Below are 16052 nucleotides of genomic sequence, written 5' to 3'. Positions count from 1 at the left end.
TACACTTTCATTTTTCACTTTGTGTTTCCTTCCCTGACAAAACTGTTTTAAAAATCTACTGCAAGACTGAAAAAGGCTAAACTCACGTTTAGTGCTTTTAAAATAAAATTGTAAGGTGCTTTTTATTCCCTTTGAAGAGACAGAGGCACTAATTGAAATTTTTCCTAAACAAATTTGCAGTGAACAACTTCTATGCCAACACATCCTTGCATTGTTTGGCTTTCAAAGCACAGCCTTGGGCTAGTATATGAGAATCAGAGTGAGAAGCGAGTAGATGATTTTCATTGTCTCAGCTAGAAGTTCTGAGAAATAAAACCAGTGATGGAAATAGCTCAAAGTAGAACATATTTCTAGCAGGCTTCTTTTTAACAGTCTACATCATTAATAATGTATGGCATGGCACCAGATGATGCGTTTTTCTGGAAATCTAAATCTGTAATAAAGTCCAAGTCTGAAGGAATAGCAGTTGGGTTTTGAAAGCTAAAAAGTTCCCAAAGAAAGGATTCTAAGCAGGGAGAGGTTTGCAATCACCATCAATTGCTTGAGGATCTCCTGGCTGTCAGGGGGAACAATCCTGCTGTCCCCAGCCCCGGGGAGAGCAGTTCAGATGTTCTCCACTGCACTGGCATTGCACATGCAGCCACAAGGTGAATTGGATCAGCTTGCTATTCCAGCTGAAACCTAATCACCTGTCTTTATTTTTCTTATTGCAAGGCTAGTTTACAGTCACACGAACTGAAGAAAATGGCTGGTTTTTAGCTGGCTTAACCCATTTGTTGACATTTGGCTGCGTAAGACTGCTTAAGTCTATCGTAAAATTACATGTAAAAATGTCGTTGTGAAACTGTCACAAGTAACTGTCACACAAAATGCTTCAACTTTTCTTTAGAAAGACTAGCATTATCCAAGTGGAAAAAGAAAGCAGTGTACTGTGACATGTACTTGAGGTTCCATTAAAGCAAAAGAGCTGGGTTTTTTTAATCTTACAAAGGAAGTAATGCCATAAATACACCTTTTTACTTAAATTGTCAGACATCAGTGTTTCCTTTTAAAACTGAATCTGGTTTTGTCCTTAAGCGTGAGAGGTAATGACACCAGCATACAGTAACTACTGAAACACTTTTTAAAGGATTGTCATTTCTAGACTTTTTCCTTTGGAGGACGTGGTTATGGAGATAGTATTCTCTTCTCTGTTTTAGCTTTTCCTCATGCCTGTGTTAGGAAACAAGCCAAGTACTTTTCTTTCTCACACTTAAGCCTAAAATAAAGGGTTTGAGTCAGCTTGCATTGGCTTAAATATTTAGTTCAAGATATAGCGGGAGACTTTTGGAACTGAATAGGTCAGGTGAGTAATTACTTGCCTAGACTTGCCCATTTGATCTCCTTTTAATTATAACTTTTTTTAAGTACAAAACCTACTTGGATTTTCTTTAGATTGTTTTTGTATTCTGCAGCTTGTGATCTGGAAGCAGATGTTGTCTTCGCTTAAAATGTTGTGTCACATACAGGTGGTTCCTGAAATCCCATCTAATTGTATTTCTAGTTGAGGTTTCTTTGAAAAGTCCACCTGTCCAAGCTTTAATTTGCTTACTCTGAGTGTTTGGATTATTGTTAGTAAAAGCAGACTGTGAGTGTAGTTACAAGCAGCCTATCAAGAAGGACATGACTGCACTTAATGCACCTCTTTCAAATAAATAAGGTCGGAATCGACCAGCTTTGTTGCAGTCAGGAGCTGGGTGTTATCCTAAGACTGATTTCTATTGGATACTGACCTGTTCTTACCTCAGGGCTAGGCTGCTGCCTTCTCTGTGCCTCTGTATAAACATTTCAAATGCACCTGTGTAAAAGACCTAGTATAGAGTCAGAATTACATCAGACTTAATGGAAAGGAGTTGAGGTGACAGTCCTTACAGTTATAAAGCCACTTTGCCAAAGAAGTAATTTTATTTCCTGCTACATTTGGCCATTCAGTGGAGAGACTAGAGAGGTAGGAGATTTGAATCTTGGCTGGGGGAATGAAAAGGCAAGGTACAAGATCACCCTCATATTTGACTGTAGGTAGTTCCAGGGAGAGATTTGGTTTGTAAGTTGGGTGTTGCAAATGCTGGAGGAGAGCTCCTCGCCTGTCTTTGTCGGGAAGGGGAGTTTGTGCTCTTTCCAGGCCTTGTTATCTGTGTCTGGAGGAGGTTGGTTCCACTGCCTAGCTCAGTGGGGTTTTAACAGACTTTTTTTCACTTTTTCACTTTTTTCACCTCTGATGCAAACCTATTCTGCAAAGGACTTGACAGGTTCTCTGTAACCAACTTACCTGTGATGCATCAAAAAGATACTTTTCTGTCTGATTCTTTCTAGAGGTGCTTAAACAGTGAGCGTGGCTGTCCTGAAAGGATGCAGGGAAGTCTACTCTCTGCCAGGCTGAGCAGTGGGAGCCACACCCCAGGAAACATGCACCAGGGAAGAACAGGTTCAGAGTTATTTTCTAATACTTTTTTTTCCCCCTCTTTTCTTATTAGGTGAACGTCTGGCTAAGCCTGAAAGAGGCAAAATGCGAGTGCACAAAATATCCAACGTGAACAAGGCCTTGGATTTCATTGCCAGCAAAGGAGTCAAGCTAGTATCTATTGGAGCAGAAGGTAAAGGAACCATCTGATTTTTCTGGGCCCAAGCTGTGCTTAGCCCTTGCCTTTCTTTCATAGCTGCATGTCATTTCCCTGTGCCCTAGTGTTCTTGTAGAATAAATCATTGAGTTAAAAATGGGATGTAGTAGGCCTTTACCCTGGATTTAAATCCTGTCTTCACACCAGGCTGCCAAACCTGAATCCCACTTGGCATTATTGGTCAGGTCATCCTGCTTTTCTCCTGGTTCTCATGAGTTGAGGAAGACTTTGAGCAGTGGCAGAAACAAATTAATTAAGATGTTTCCTTCTCAAATGAAGAAAAGTCTGAATTGAAGCATAGCAGCTATTTGTGTTTAGCTTGTTTCAGAGCTGCTGGAGAAGGTCTGTTGCTGGAGGACATTGCATGGGTCAAAGCCAAGCGCAGTCCCCAACACAGGACAAAGACCCCAGAGGCTCCAATGTTCAGGGCTTCCAAGCTTCTGTTTGTGCACCCTACGTAGCTGGATGCTCTGGCTGGAAGCGTGTGTATCACTGTGTAGAGACCAGTGCAGGCAGCATCTGGGATGCCCTCAAGAACTTGCAGATCATGCAGAAAGCAGGCAGTTGCATAGGATTTTTGTCTTTTTAGCAGAGATGGGTAGGTGTTTTACAGATATGTCACCCAAGACCCAGAAAGGCTTGCAGGTTTTCATAACACTTGTTTTACTCTGTTCTGGATCTGTGTGTAAGTCCTTCCTATGGATTCAGGTTGTCACTGTTGCTGTGGAGACACTCTGCTTCTGTGATATTTCTAGGTTTGTCTTTACAGTGACCATGGAAAATGAGGGAGGTTTGTTATCTCCATCTTGCAGATGGAAATACTTGGTTTCTCTAGGGAAACTTCTGATACATGCAGGAAATGAGCCCATGATACAGTTCTGGATGAGTATTCCTTCTTTGGGAGAGTTCTGGGGCTACAGGGCTGAGCTCTGCCTATTTTCAGCTCAGTGAAAGAGAGCAGTGCAGTCTTGGCCTGCTGTCCCCAGTTTTGAACTTTCAGGCGTTCTCCTGGGATATCTCCAACACCTGTACCCATCCTATGGTTCATTTGTTCCATGTCAGATCAGGCAGATTATTGCAGCCTGCTGCAGGTGCTTATGTTTGCCTTACCCAAACCTTTACCTCAACGTACTGCTTTAACTTAGTGGAGACTTGGAATAATTCAGAACTTTTGTCAGGGACATTGCAGACACCTGTTTACTGTGTTTGGTACTGAAGAGCAAAATGCAAGAGGTGAATGGCTGAATGATATTGATATTTTGCATGCAAAACTTTTCTTCAAATTTCTCAGTTTTTTCCAGCAGTAGCAACCTGAGGCTATTGTTGGCCATGAGTACTGTTTATGGAGCACAAATAGATATCTAAGGTCATTTTGTGTCCTTACAAAAAAACTGATGCATCCAGTGTCTGACACAATAGTCCATATATATATGAGACCCTTTTCAACTAGAAGACTAGAAGCTGGATCTAGACCCAGAGGTGGTCTACCTTAGAATAGCTCCCCTTTTCCCAGAGTATGTATAAAACCTATCTCTCTTTTTTTCTTCCTTTGTTCCCTTTTCTTTTTTCCTTCCAATTCTGCTCTCCCTGGCACTATTTTGCCTTTTCCTCTTCTGAGGGATTTCTTTTTTTTGTCTTTGTTCCTGAGTCAGCTTTGATTGCATCCTCACAGCACTTGGATACCATTTGCAAGTCAAATGATCTGTGACCAAAGATCACCAGGGCCCGATTGTTCACTATGGACTCATAGTGGTACCCTGTTCAGAAATAGGCTGTGAGGTGGCATTTTGTGACAGAAGTATGATTCATATTAATTGAATAGTGATCCTGACCTCCCCTGCCAGATGTTTCCTGGCTCTTCTTTGTCCTGATGCCTATGCAGCTACATGGAGAATACATATGGCTTTCTTTAAACTACCAAAGGCAGCATGGCACTGCAGTTTAGACGAAGGTTAGCTTTGATTTTTATACAGAGTGCTTGGGCCTGTGCTGTGATGCCAGCCCAGGCCATGTAAGTGTGGTCACAGCACAGACTCCCCCACCCCAGTGCCTGCCTGTGCACACAGACTGAGCCCATGCCACTCTGCTTGTCACCAAGAAGCATAACCTGCTGCAGGGCCTTCTGCCCAGCCCATCAGGTGCTTGGTGGACAGTAAACTGCACATCAGCTATAAAAATGGACTTTTACTTTGGACAGCACAGCAGTTAATTCTGTCTATTAGGACAGAAGGACTCATGTTTCAGGAAGGGATTATGAAACCTTCCTGAAACGTGAATTTTAGGGACTTGCTTTCAGATTTTCAAAAGACATCATGCAGCAGCAAAGCAGGAGGTCAAAACCAATGAGTCAGTCATAAGTCTGCACCAAGAAAATGAACTATAGATGCCTCAGTCAGGTTGGACTGATGTAGAAAGTTTTCTAGGGGGCTTTTCTCCTAGAGAAGAAAAACATCATCCAGCAGTAGTGTGGTGGTACTGGTTGAGGGGGCACACTCCTTACCTCAGGGGCTTGTTCCATCTCTGGGTGTCTGCTGGGCAGTGAGGTCCTGTTGAAGGGTCTGCAGCCCAGCTGTAGTTCCCTGTACACATTGGCCATCAGTGTCCTGGGGTTTTTTTTTGGTCTTTTTTGTTTTTTGGGGTTTTTTTGAATCTAAACATTTTGTTAGCCAGAGTCTTTAGAATCAAAGTATGTTGTGGCATACAGCAGATCTATGTAAATCTGGATCAAGGAAGACTCTAGCCAAATGGTTTTCATCTGCTTTTAAATCTCACTGTCATCTGACACTTCAGGAGGCTTCTTTTGCTGTAATAGATTCCATACTCATGTCAAATGCTTCTGGGATTTAACAGACTGAATAGGTCAAGTATGTCACCCTAAGACTGGTTTATTTTTACCTTGAATCTGCGTAGAAAGTTGCTGCTTTCTTAACCAGATCTTGCTCACTTCAACATACAGATAACTTTGGGTGAACTGATTGCTATTCTCACCTGCATAAGTAAAAGGAGAAATAAAGCTTAGAGATTTCAATGACTGCAGAAGTCCCATCTGAGTTTAAAACACCTACTGAAGCACCAGGCAGTGCAAGCATGCATTTATTTCACTATGGAAAGAGGGGGGAAATAGGGTCTCTCTACATCAGTGAGTGAAACATAGCATTTTATTTGTCCCTGTATCCTGTCCACTCAGTTAGGGACCTGAGAGTTACCCTCACTAACAGTGCCAGCTATCTGTCCTAAATCTGACAGGACCATCAGGAGCAGCACACTTTCTGAAGACAGGGGCATGGATAATTGCCCTGCTGTATTTGGCTTTTGTTTAATAAACAAAATGCAGAGCAGACTTTATATCACCATTGTTGTTCTGTGTCTGTAATTCCCAGATCATAATGCTATCCTGCCAGTTGTTCATGCCCTGCAACAACTTCTCTCCATGTGGTAACCAGAGGCTGTGCTCTCATGGGCAGCTCAGAAGTATCTAGGAGGGGATAACAACTTCTGTTGTTATTGATGATTCTGTTTCTAACTGTCCAGGGCAGGAAAGGAAGCTTAATAATTTTTGCGTTTTTCAAAATGAGCTCATGCATTTAAAAGACGTGGTGGCATTTCAAAAGGCTTGTCTCTTTAGCCAGCCAGTACTGTAGTTTTTTCATACTTGTTACTTGGTACAATGATGGGAGCTGAGCGGAAGCATAGTCACTGGTGCAAAAAATTTCCTTCTAGTGGATGCAGATGCCTCCCCAGCTTTAGCCAGCAACTGATCAACCCTCAAGTTGAATGTAAATCACATTAATAACATGTGCTTGCTGCTGCTGTTCCTTCAACAGCTGCTGGTGGTGAAGTGCACACAGTGCTTGCAGAGGCCCTGCCTAGAAAGAGCACTTGGAAAGCACAGTCAGGCTTCCAGAAAATACTGTCTGATTACTAGCCTTTTAGTACGTGAACTGCTCTCACATTACTGAGTCTTCCTTTCATCAGCAGGGAGCAAGCATAGTGTCTTTAATTAAACATTAGATTATTCTACCTTTGTAGTGTTGCAGTCAACTTTTTAACAATTCCTGTGGAGTTTCTTTTTTTTTTCGTCACCAGGAAGCAGAAAGCTTCCTGCAAACCTGTTTTGCAACCATGTTTTTCACTTTTGTTTCTTGGCCTGTTCTACTCTACTAGAAAGAGAGCGGCAGCAGATGAAGTGTCCTGAATTCTGAAGGAAAAGGAGGTTGGCAGCGGGGAGTGCAGGGATGGAAAACCAAGTGAGTCAAGGCCAAGGAGCATAGTCTTTCTGATCAGGCTGGCTGGCTTTGTAACCAGGTTTCCAGGAGAAGATTTTTAGCACCAGAAATGAAAAATTTCTTGCTTGCCTGCTTCTAACAAAGAATAACCATTTTGTCAACTCTATTTAAAAGAGGGGGGGCGGGGAAAGGGACTGAGGACTGTGAGGCTTGCTGAATGTGTATCCTGGGATGGATCACTCACTAATCTCACTGACATCAGTATCTGCTTGGCAGGTGGTGGTACTGTGTAAAGTAAAATGACATGCAGAGATGAAGTGGTAGAAACATTCTGGGTTTCCTCCACAGCAGCATTGTTTTGGTGCACTGCTAAGGAATAATCGTATATAGGAACAGGGAGCACGTCTTCCTTTTTAAATGGGTAATGCTGTGAAGAAGACTAGGAAAGAAGGGATGTTTCCATCTTAATTCCAGCAGCTGACTTTATAAAACTGGAATTTGAGAACGTGACTAGAACATAGTGCCGAGTTCTTAGGCGACATTAGCGACTTAACACTATCTGGTGTTATGTAAGTGTCTTGACCTTTATTTCCAATTAAAATCCATGGAACAGAAATATTAATTGCCTGTTTCAGCTCACTGATTGATTTATTACTGTTCATGAAGCATTTTCAGCATTTAAGTATTGTCATCAGATTTTAATCAAGCCCGTTAAAATAAAGAGCTCATTTTAGTTTCAGGTCTTAAATATGTCTTAGGAGAGTCCTGGCAACTGTGGTGGGTTTTACGAGCATTGAGTTTTTTGCTTTTTGAAAATCCCCATGAATATCTATCACATGAACAAAACAAGCAAGCTGAAAATACAGATGCTTTCTTGTCTATTTTAGCTGCAGTATCTCAGGTATTTGTAAAAATAGTAAGGATTTTCCTTTAAGTTGATTGCAGTGGTTTTTTTGGAGGGGTGAAGAATGCAAAAAGTACAGAACTGAATACACTTGCCATCACATGACATTTTCTTGCATCAGCCTAGCAGACAACCACCTGACCTCAAAATGTCTCTAAAAAATTAATTTGTGTGAAAACCGTCAACAGAAAAACACAGTTTTTTCATGCCACCAAGAGTAAACTGAAGGTTTTTTGTACTGAACAGAAAAGTTACTGGCTGTTTAATTCTGGGCAAACTGGTGACCCACTAAGAGATCTGTGTGTACTCTGAAGTTTAGGAAGGAGCAGAGACAGTTTTATTGCGGTTCAACAAGGTGGCCTGTCTTGTTTTCTGTGTTTTGCATCTGTAAGTCCCTAATTCAGGTGTTATGTCAAAGGACAGCAGAGCTTATAATTCTAATTTACACTGTAAGTTGCACGACATGTATCTCTAAATCACAAGTTCTCAGGAATTTGGACACGATTTCTCAAAATGTGTGTTTGGGGTGTGTGCTGCTTGTCTGTTGGTTTGAGTGCAACGAGATTCACATTTTGAAATTTTTTCGTAAGAAGAAAAGCATTTTTTAAATAGCTTAAAAGGAAAAATTCAAATATTGTTACTTTTGTGTCAGAATCCAGACAGGTGTCAGTTGCTTATACTGCAAATTCTACTTCCCCCAGAACACAATGTGTTCCTGCTGGGCAGCTTTATGAAAGAAGTGGCACAGAGGTGTCTACAATAGTACAAAAATGGTTTCTGACAGTCTTCTTGGGACTTGAATTATTCTGCCTCCAAACACTAGGTTAATTCTAACCATTTTCTTACTGAAAATACTCTTGTAACTTACCATTTGTTTGTGAAAGATCCTGCCATACAGGGATCTGCCAGAGAATGATGAGTAGGAGAAAGCAGCTCAGCTAGTTTCACTGTCTAAAAATGTGAAGGCTGTAAATTCTGTAACTGTATATATATCTCTCTGCAATTTCTGTAGATGTTGAGGATCAGCACTTGAGACCCATCTGCTCACTGTTTGGACTCTGGCTCTAGTCCATACGTGGTGGAAGCTCCTTTCTGCATTGCCCCAAGTACCTCTCCCCAGGACCTTGATCCACCATCCTAAATAGATCGTACCTCACACACGCAAGCAGTTGCCTTGTAAAACCGCCAAGCTGTTGACCCTTGCTGATTTATATTGTGGAATCTAATGGGCAGTAAAGCACAGTCTGCTCACCTCATGGTTTATGTTACGTTCTGCACAGACTGGTCAGCATGAGTCTTTGTTTCCTCTTCCAGCAGGATGCGTGGACTTTGAGAAATGCTCTGTTGTGTCTTTTGGCAATTACATGACTGAAAGGAGTCCTATACTGGCAGTCTGATGTATTTAGTCTTGTTTGAAATTAAAATGTTTATGCTGTATGGTTTTCTTGGTGGTATCTTGTTCACAGGACAAAACCAGCTGTCAGAGCTCATGTGCTCTGGGAATTTTCACTGGTTCTTCTGGTAAAATTATGCTGGGGCAGTTATATAGGTGACGTGGGGTAGACATAGGGTAAGAGAAGGAAGGCTTTTCCTTTTCTCAGTTTGGTTTCTCTAAGTGATAATAATTATACCTGAGGAAGGTGCTTTTAGGCTTCTGTGGGGAATTACACTGATCTAAATTAGTGCTTATTCTTAATCTTTGGGAACATCTGTGTCTGTTTTGCTCTCAGTATTGTACTGCAAAAGAACCAGTCTGATTACTGGGTACTGTACTGTACCAGCGGAGCATCTGGGAAGGCAGGAGAAAACAGTTTTTAGCAGGAATTCCAGTTTTCCATCTGCAAAAGGAAATGTTCCTTGATGCTCCTGTTTTACAAGGATTGCAGTTGCAACTTGATGTCTTCTATTTCTTCTCTTTCTACCTTTTATTTCCATAGAAATCGTGGATGGCAATGTTAAAATGACCCTTGGAATGATCTGGACCATCATCCTTCGTTTTGCCATTCAGGATATCTCAGTTGAAGGTAAATTTTAGTTCTTTCCTGCCACTGTTCAGTAATGGACAACTGGGGTAACTAAATGGCTTTGCCACTGAATGGCCAAAATGTGCTCTTAAGTGAGTCACTGAAAAATCCTAGGGAGCTACTCTTCCCAACCTGCCCTGATGTCTCACAGACATGTATGGCCAGGTTCAAGCATACTGAGATGAGTTTTTCACATGCTTCTCTTGCAAGAGATTTCAAGAGTAGCTCAAAAGGATGACTAAGCCTGAAAGTAAACTTTAGTGTTGGATTTTGATTCAGGCACTAGCACTGAAAATGAACCTATCACTTATGAGTCCTACAAGACTCTAGTCCCAAAAAGCTATCTCCTTATTACTGAACCTCATTAAAAAGATAATAGGAACAAAACTATCCTAGTAGACTTTTCCAAACAAGACATTTTCTGACAAGTGAAGTTAAATAAAACATAATTTAGTGCAGTCTCTACCAAAGAGGAATTTGTGATGGTTTTCTAGCTTATGCTCCAGAGACTCCTGTTTTCTAAGAAAATGAGTTAATTGATGTGTTTCCTTTCTTTCTTTAGAAACATCTGCTAAAGAAGGACTTTTGTTATGGTGTCAGAGGAAGACAGCCCCGTACAAAAATGTAAACATCCAGAACTTCCATATCAGGTGAGTTACAGGCAAAAACTTAGCTTTACAATCAGTGTTATTTTCCTGTGTCTCTCAGTATATTCAACAATATTCCTGACAGGCCTCCCAAGGCAGTGCATGTGCACTTTACACAGTAGCAGTGTGGTCCAGAGAGATGCCTAGGAAATTGAAGGCGGAGGATCTAAGAGGATCCAAGTACCTACATCCCAATTCCTCATTCAGGTTACAGTTGCTGCTTTCATAAAATTCTTCAGGGCATTAAGTCCTCTGAGAGCAGCATTTGTGCCATGGGCTAACCAAGAGCGCTTTTGCTCTGTGAAAACTCAGAACACTTTAGGAACCATGAAGAAAGGACTGCCTCTTAACTTTTGTAGTATGGCAGAGCTGAGAAGGGATAAGAGGTTCTCTTGCTCTGCTTTTCATATTTCCAAACTGGCAGATGTTCCAGTGAAGATTCTGCGTAATAGTGTTTTTTCCAACACACTTTGGAGCCTTGTATGAACCATAATAATGTAAAGCACTTCTAAGAGCTTAACTGCCATCCATGCTCTCCAGTATTTTAGTGGAGCTAGCTGAGGACACCTGCTTTTTCCCTAAGGAATGCACTTTTTCCTCCTTTACGGCTTGCGTCTACACATTTTTTCACCCTTGAGCTCACGTGCTGCACAGGATACGCACAGAGAGTTCAGCACAGAGATCTGCCAAAAATGAAGTGCTAACTCAATGGGCAAGTCCTAAGCACAATGGATTTTTGTAGGGGTTGATAGGAGTCTTTATTGCAGTCTCATGCACATACGAGACATCCCTCACTCCCAGCACTTAGAGAAGCACTGCTAGTTGGAAACTAAACTAGAATTAGTTGTCCCACTGCCTTGCTGCCTTCTCTCATGCTCACTGCTGTGTGTGTCCGTGGCTGAACAGTGTTCATTGTTCTCTCTTGTGTTTCTCTCGTAGTTGGAAGGATGGCCTTGGTTTCTGTGCTTTAATTCATAGACACCGTCCAGAGCTTATCGACTACGGGAAGCTACGAAAGGTACAACTCCATTTGTTTATCAGACAAGATGCTTGGCTCCTTGGAAGTAAAGAGGGAAAAGAATTAGCTTGATAAACATAATTGGAGAACTTCAGCACAAGCTGGCAGTTGCAGGACTGGGGAGGAAGGAAAGAGGGATGAATCAGTACATTCAGGCTTCTTAGTGAAGCGTGAACTTAATGAGCTTCCTGCTTGACTTTTCCCTGCTTTCAGACTGCCTTATATGAGACACACGTGCCCCAATCCCAGCTGATGAGCAAAAGCTGGCAAACTCAGTAACACCAAATGTGAGAATAGTTCTGTGCTAATGTCACAGACTAGTGAGTCAAATCAGACTTAACATTTCTGTGGAGAGTTGGATAGAAACCAGTTATCTGGTTTCAGAATGCAATAGCTTGTTGAGGGGTTTGTGTGCCCTCACTGGACACTTGTCACATGGTTCCAGCTTAGCACTGAGTCATCTGCAGTGCTTCTGGGCTTCCCCTAGCACATAGGTATCAGGTGCCAAAAAAGCATTTGTCACAAAATTCAATTTTACTTAAGAATTTGTTCTGGTAGCATAATAGCAAGCTGCTCCAAAGTTTACTTCCTGTGTGATCTGGAGACAAGATTGCTGAATGGATGATGACAATAACCACTTAGTGGTTTATGCTGCTCCCAATGTCTTGACCCAGCAGCGTGATAGAAGATCAGACTGGGTTCTTATCCTACTGGCATTCCTGCAGTCTCCTGAGATCCAGTTTCGCTGTATCTGTGCCCATGTCACCTAGAGCATAATGAAATGTCACCAAGAGCATAATTCATGTGTCATTGCCGAGGCTAACGCAAAAAGCTTGTCCATCAGATCTCCTGGGCTCAGTATTTTAAGTGCATGTGAGCTTGCTGTTAGCTAGGGAAATAAACATAGAAGCCCATCACCAACAGATCTGGGCTCTTGGACCACCATGCAAATAGACAAAATGTAAATGACCCAAGCAAATTAGCTGCATTCCAAAGGCAATGAGTTGTACAATGCCTGATCTGCTTTTCAATAACCTTTTAGATCTTTACTGTCTTGCAGAGCAGTCAGTTATATTTTCTGATCGGTTTTAGTGTCTGGAGTCAGCACATGATGAGTAAACAGTGGGAGGAGACTGTACCTGTTCACATAAACAGCAGTAAGAAGAAAAGGACTTATTAGAGTAACATTTTCAGTGCCTAATCTTGGGAAAATAACGCAGCTAAGCAATGTGTGCCTGACAAACCCAGGCTGGTAAATGCTACAGTGCACTCTGTTATCAACAAAGCCCTAAGCCAAACCCAAGCAAAAACAGAGTGAAGGAAAGTGAGTTATTTGGTCATATTGTCTGCAGGGTTTTTTGGGTGAAAAATAGGGTGATTGTTCTAGCCAAATTCAGTGTACATGAGAGGGTTTTTTTCCTACTTGGAGTAAGGTTAAATAGAACCAGCATCTTTTGATCTCTGCTTGCTTTTGATCCTATCCTTCATCCGGTTCCCTCTGTCCTCCTTAAGTCTTCTCACTCTCTCTGTATTGTTTTTATTGTTGTTCTGCCTCAGTTACTCTAAAGGGATGAGATTAAATGTATGTTGGAGAACTCTACAACAGCTGAAATCTTGAGCAAATAGCTGGGAGGAACTTAGAGCCTAGTCTTTAGTTCTGGCAGTTGATGTGTGCTGAAGGGAAGTTAACCTTTTTTATGCTAGGTGTTATAAACCCCTTTGTGGAATGTATAAACACAGAGGAGACTGCTGAGAAGCAGCCATTACAGTGGATAGTAGATTTGAGATCCACCTCAAGTTCTCTTCCAGCTCCAGGGAGCAGTGGCATCTCAATTGTGTGTACCTTTGGCAATGCTGTGTGTGTTTCTGTGTATAGACACACACACAAATGTACAAGATAAAGAGGTGAAATCAGTCCAAGCTGTCCAGAGTTCTGCACTGTACCTCCTGTTTGGGCAGCATTCTTTTGCAGCTTTAGTGTTTTCTGCTCTTTCACAGAAGCTGTGTCTAGGCTACAGACCTCTATTGGTGCTGTATACTTGAAAAAGGTAGCCAGTGGAGTAGCTGCATGTCTTCCCAAAATTTAGCAACTTCTTTTGTCAGCACTGTTTTGTATTGAGTTTGTTCCTAGCTATTTCTCCAAGTCTAGCTATATTAGTGGAACAAGCACAATTAATTTCTGCATATGGGCACTGCCTAACTAAAGTTATTTCTATAGTCCCAGCCTCAAAACAGCAGGTGCAAGTCCAGCTTGGTGGTGGTGATTCCCTGACACTACAGCTACTTGGTTAGATAGTTTCTATTTAGTGCAGGTCTGTCTGCTGTTACTTGGGTCACTGTAGATAAGCTCATGGTCTGCAAGTGAGGGGTATGCAGAAGGTGGGGTTTCCCTTCCTCCTTTTTGCCCCTGACTGTAGCTCAGCCGTGAGCCACATCTAAGATACTTTCATCAAGTACAGTGATTGACTGATGGCTCCAACACCCCATCATATACCACAATCTGTGTAGAACTGTAGTCTGTGTACTGCTGTGTTATATGCAGATATTTCTGAAAACGTGAGTTTTGGAATTCTTTCCTAGAGTCTTTAACTCTGGCAGATATAGTAAGTGCTTGCACTCTCTCAATTTTCCTCCCCCTCCATCTCCTTTCCTGACTGCTAGATAATAGATGATGTTTTTTGTTACATTGCAATAATTGCCATGGCAACCTTGTGTGCTGCAAGGACTTGGAAATAGCTGGAGGAAGAGAGGAGTCCCTGTATGAGTTAGGGTTGTGGCAAAAGATGAAGAGCCGCAATAGTCTTTAGTCAGCAAAAGCAGAGAGTGAGCCAGGTTGGCACCTGTTAGGGCAGGTTTGCTGTCTGCCTCTACTAAAACAAAGTACCTCCTCCATGGTAAAGCTGTAGATTTCCTTGTGGCTAGCCCAGCTAGAGTCTGGCAAGTTACTGTTCCTCTTCAAGCCTCTGGCATTGCTATGTTCATGTAAATGGAGTTGCACCTCTGCAGCCTCATCTGGGTCAGTGCTCTTCTGGGTGTGTGTTTCAGCTGTGGAAGGAATCAGGGGACAGGTGACTTGTCTTTTGTTTGATCTGCTGTGTCGGGGCCCCTAAAATGTGCCTGCAGCCATGGTGCTGCAGTGTGAGGCTTGGAGCTGCCTGGCCAGTCTTTACTACATTGCCCCTTTTCATGGGCATCAGCTGAAACAGGTGATTTGAAATAATGATCAGTTAGCGTACCATGGGATGGAAGTGAAAGTGGTGGAGTTCGGAGGAATTTCATAGGCCTTGAGACCCTGTTGTAGTCTTAGATAAGCTCCAGGGGAAGCCCTAAGTCTTGCACAAAGAAGCATCATTGTTGTGATGAGCTGCTCCAGTGTCCTTGAGGCGTGAAGCTTTTTCTACAGGGGACAATCTTGCTCGAGTGTAGCTCTCTGCTCATCTCAAAGCTAGTCTTGGACTTAGGTAGCTTGCTTTCAGTAGTACTATCTTTAGTTTCATTCCTTAAGAGATATGTGATCACACATCTTTCTTGCATTTGAAGTAGAAATCTGCTGGCTTTATCTAGGTGAGTCTCCAGTTTCCCACGTTAAAACTTCCAGCCCTTCCTTTGGGACTGCCCAAGCCCAGTAAGTTTTTCCATCAGGAAACCTCTCCCAGCTTTCAGCCAAAAATTTCTTTTTAACCTTTGGCAACAGTGCTCCTGGTGGTGTTACTTGCAAACTGATAGGAAAGCTATCTGCAGTGAGAGATTTGCTCCTCCCTTTCCTCCAGGAGAGGCTGACAGATCATGATGCAACTTGTTCAGATGGGTCTATGCCAAGGAAGAGTGTGTGTTAATACTAAACACTCTATCAGGGTGTTAACAACCATGATGGTCATGGTCAGCATAGGGTGAAATTTGCTACGCAGTGGTGGTGACATTTCTACAGAAATAGAAAATGGCACATGGGCTAGGGCAAGGCTGGCAAGAGAGCTGCCACTTGGCATTTCTGGACGCTCCTGCACTTGAGTAAAAGAAAATCAGTTCTTTTTTCTTCCGAAATGAAGCTAGGGCCATGTCTACACTCAGTGAACAAGGTATGTTATATACCAGCTAGTCTCACCTCCTCAAGTAAGGCTTTTAGTTACACTATGGGTTCATAGAGGTTTCTCCACATCAGGCACAGAAGACAAGTAGGTTGAAATTGAACTGGTTCCTCTAATTCCATGCCATATGATGGTTCCTTGTGTCTGGAGAATAGTAAAAATCCACTGCCTCCTCCACTGCTCAACTCTGAAGAGGTGGATGTAGATATATCTGATGTAGTGTACCATTGAAAGGAATATGGGGATTTGACACTATGTCATACTGTACGTGACAGCTGCTGCCTTCATCACAGCACGCCTGTACAACATTTCCTTGCTTAATACTGACTTGTTCTAGTGGACTAAATACAGATCACTGTCTGTTTTAATGGCCCTTGTGTGTGATTTACTTCGGTAGGTGAAACACTGCTGTCTGCTAGAGACATTCACCCAAAGGAATATGTTGCTGATGTTGGATGCCAGCCTAATACATCGTTGATTCCTAGGGAAAT

At 42.2% G+C, this 16052-nt stretch overlaps 1 protein-coding gene across 6 annotated transcripts in view; it reads left to right on the top strand.

Moving 5' to 3' along the window:
• Nucleotides 1-16052, top strand: part of ACTN1 (actinin alpha 1) — an 88003-nt gene that overhangs the window by 44306 nt on the left and 27645 nt on the right. For all 6 annotated transcript variants that reach the window (XM_048307103.1, XM_048307101.1, XM_048307099.1 and 3 more), the window contains exons 3-6: nt 2514-2633; nt 9725-9811; nt 10374-10461; nt 11398-11476. In XM_048307103.1, coding sequence (XP_048163060.1) covers nt 2514-2633; nt 9725-9811; nt 10374-10461; nt 11398-11476 — 374 coding nt within the window. The remainder of the gene's footprint in view (nt 1-2513; nt 2634-9724; nt 9812-10373; nt 10462-11397; nt 11477-16052) is intronic.

Source organism: Corvus hawaiiensis, chromosome 6 (genome assembly GCF_020740725.1).
Source record: "Corvus hawaiiensis isolate bCorHaw1 chromosome 6, bCorHaw1.pri.cur, whole genome shotgun sequence".
NCBI lineage: Eukaryota > Metazoa > Chordata > Aves > Passeriformes > Corvidae > Corvus > Corvus hawaiiensis.
This window is presented reverse-complemented; position numbering and strand designations above follow the sequence as displayed.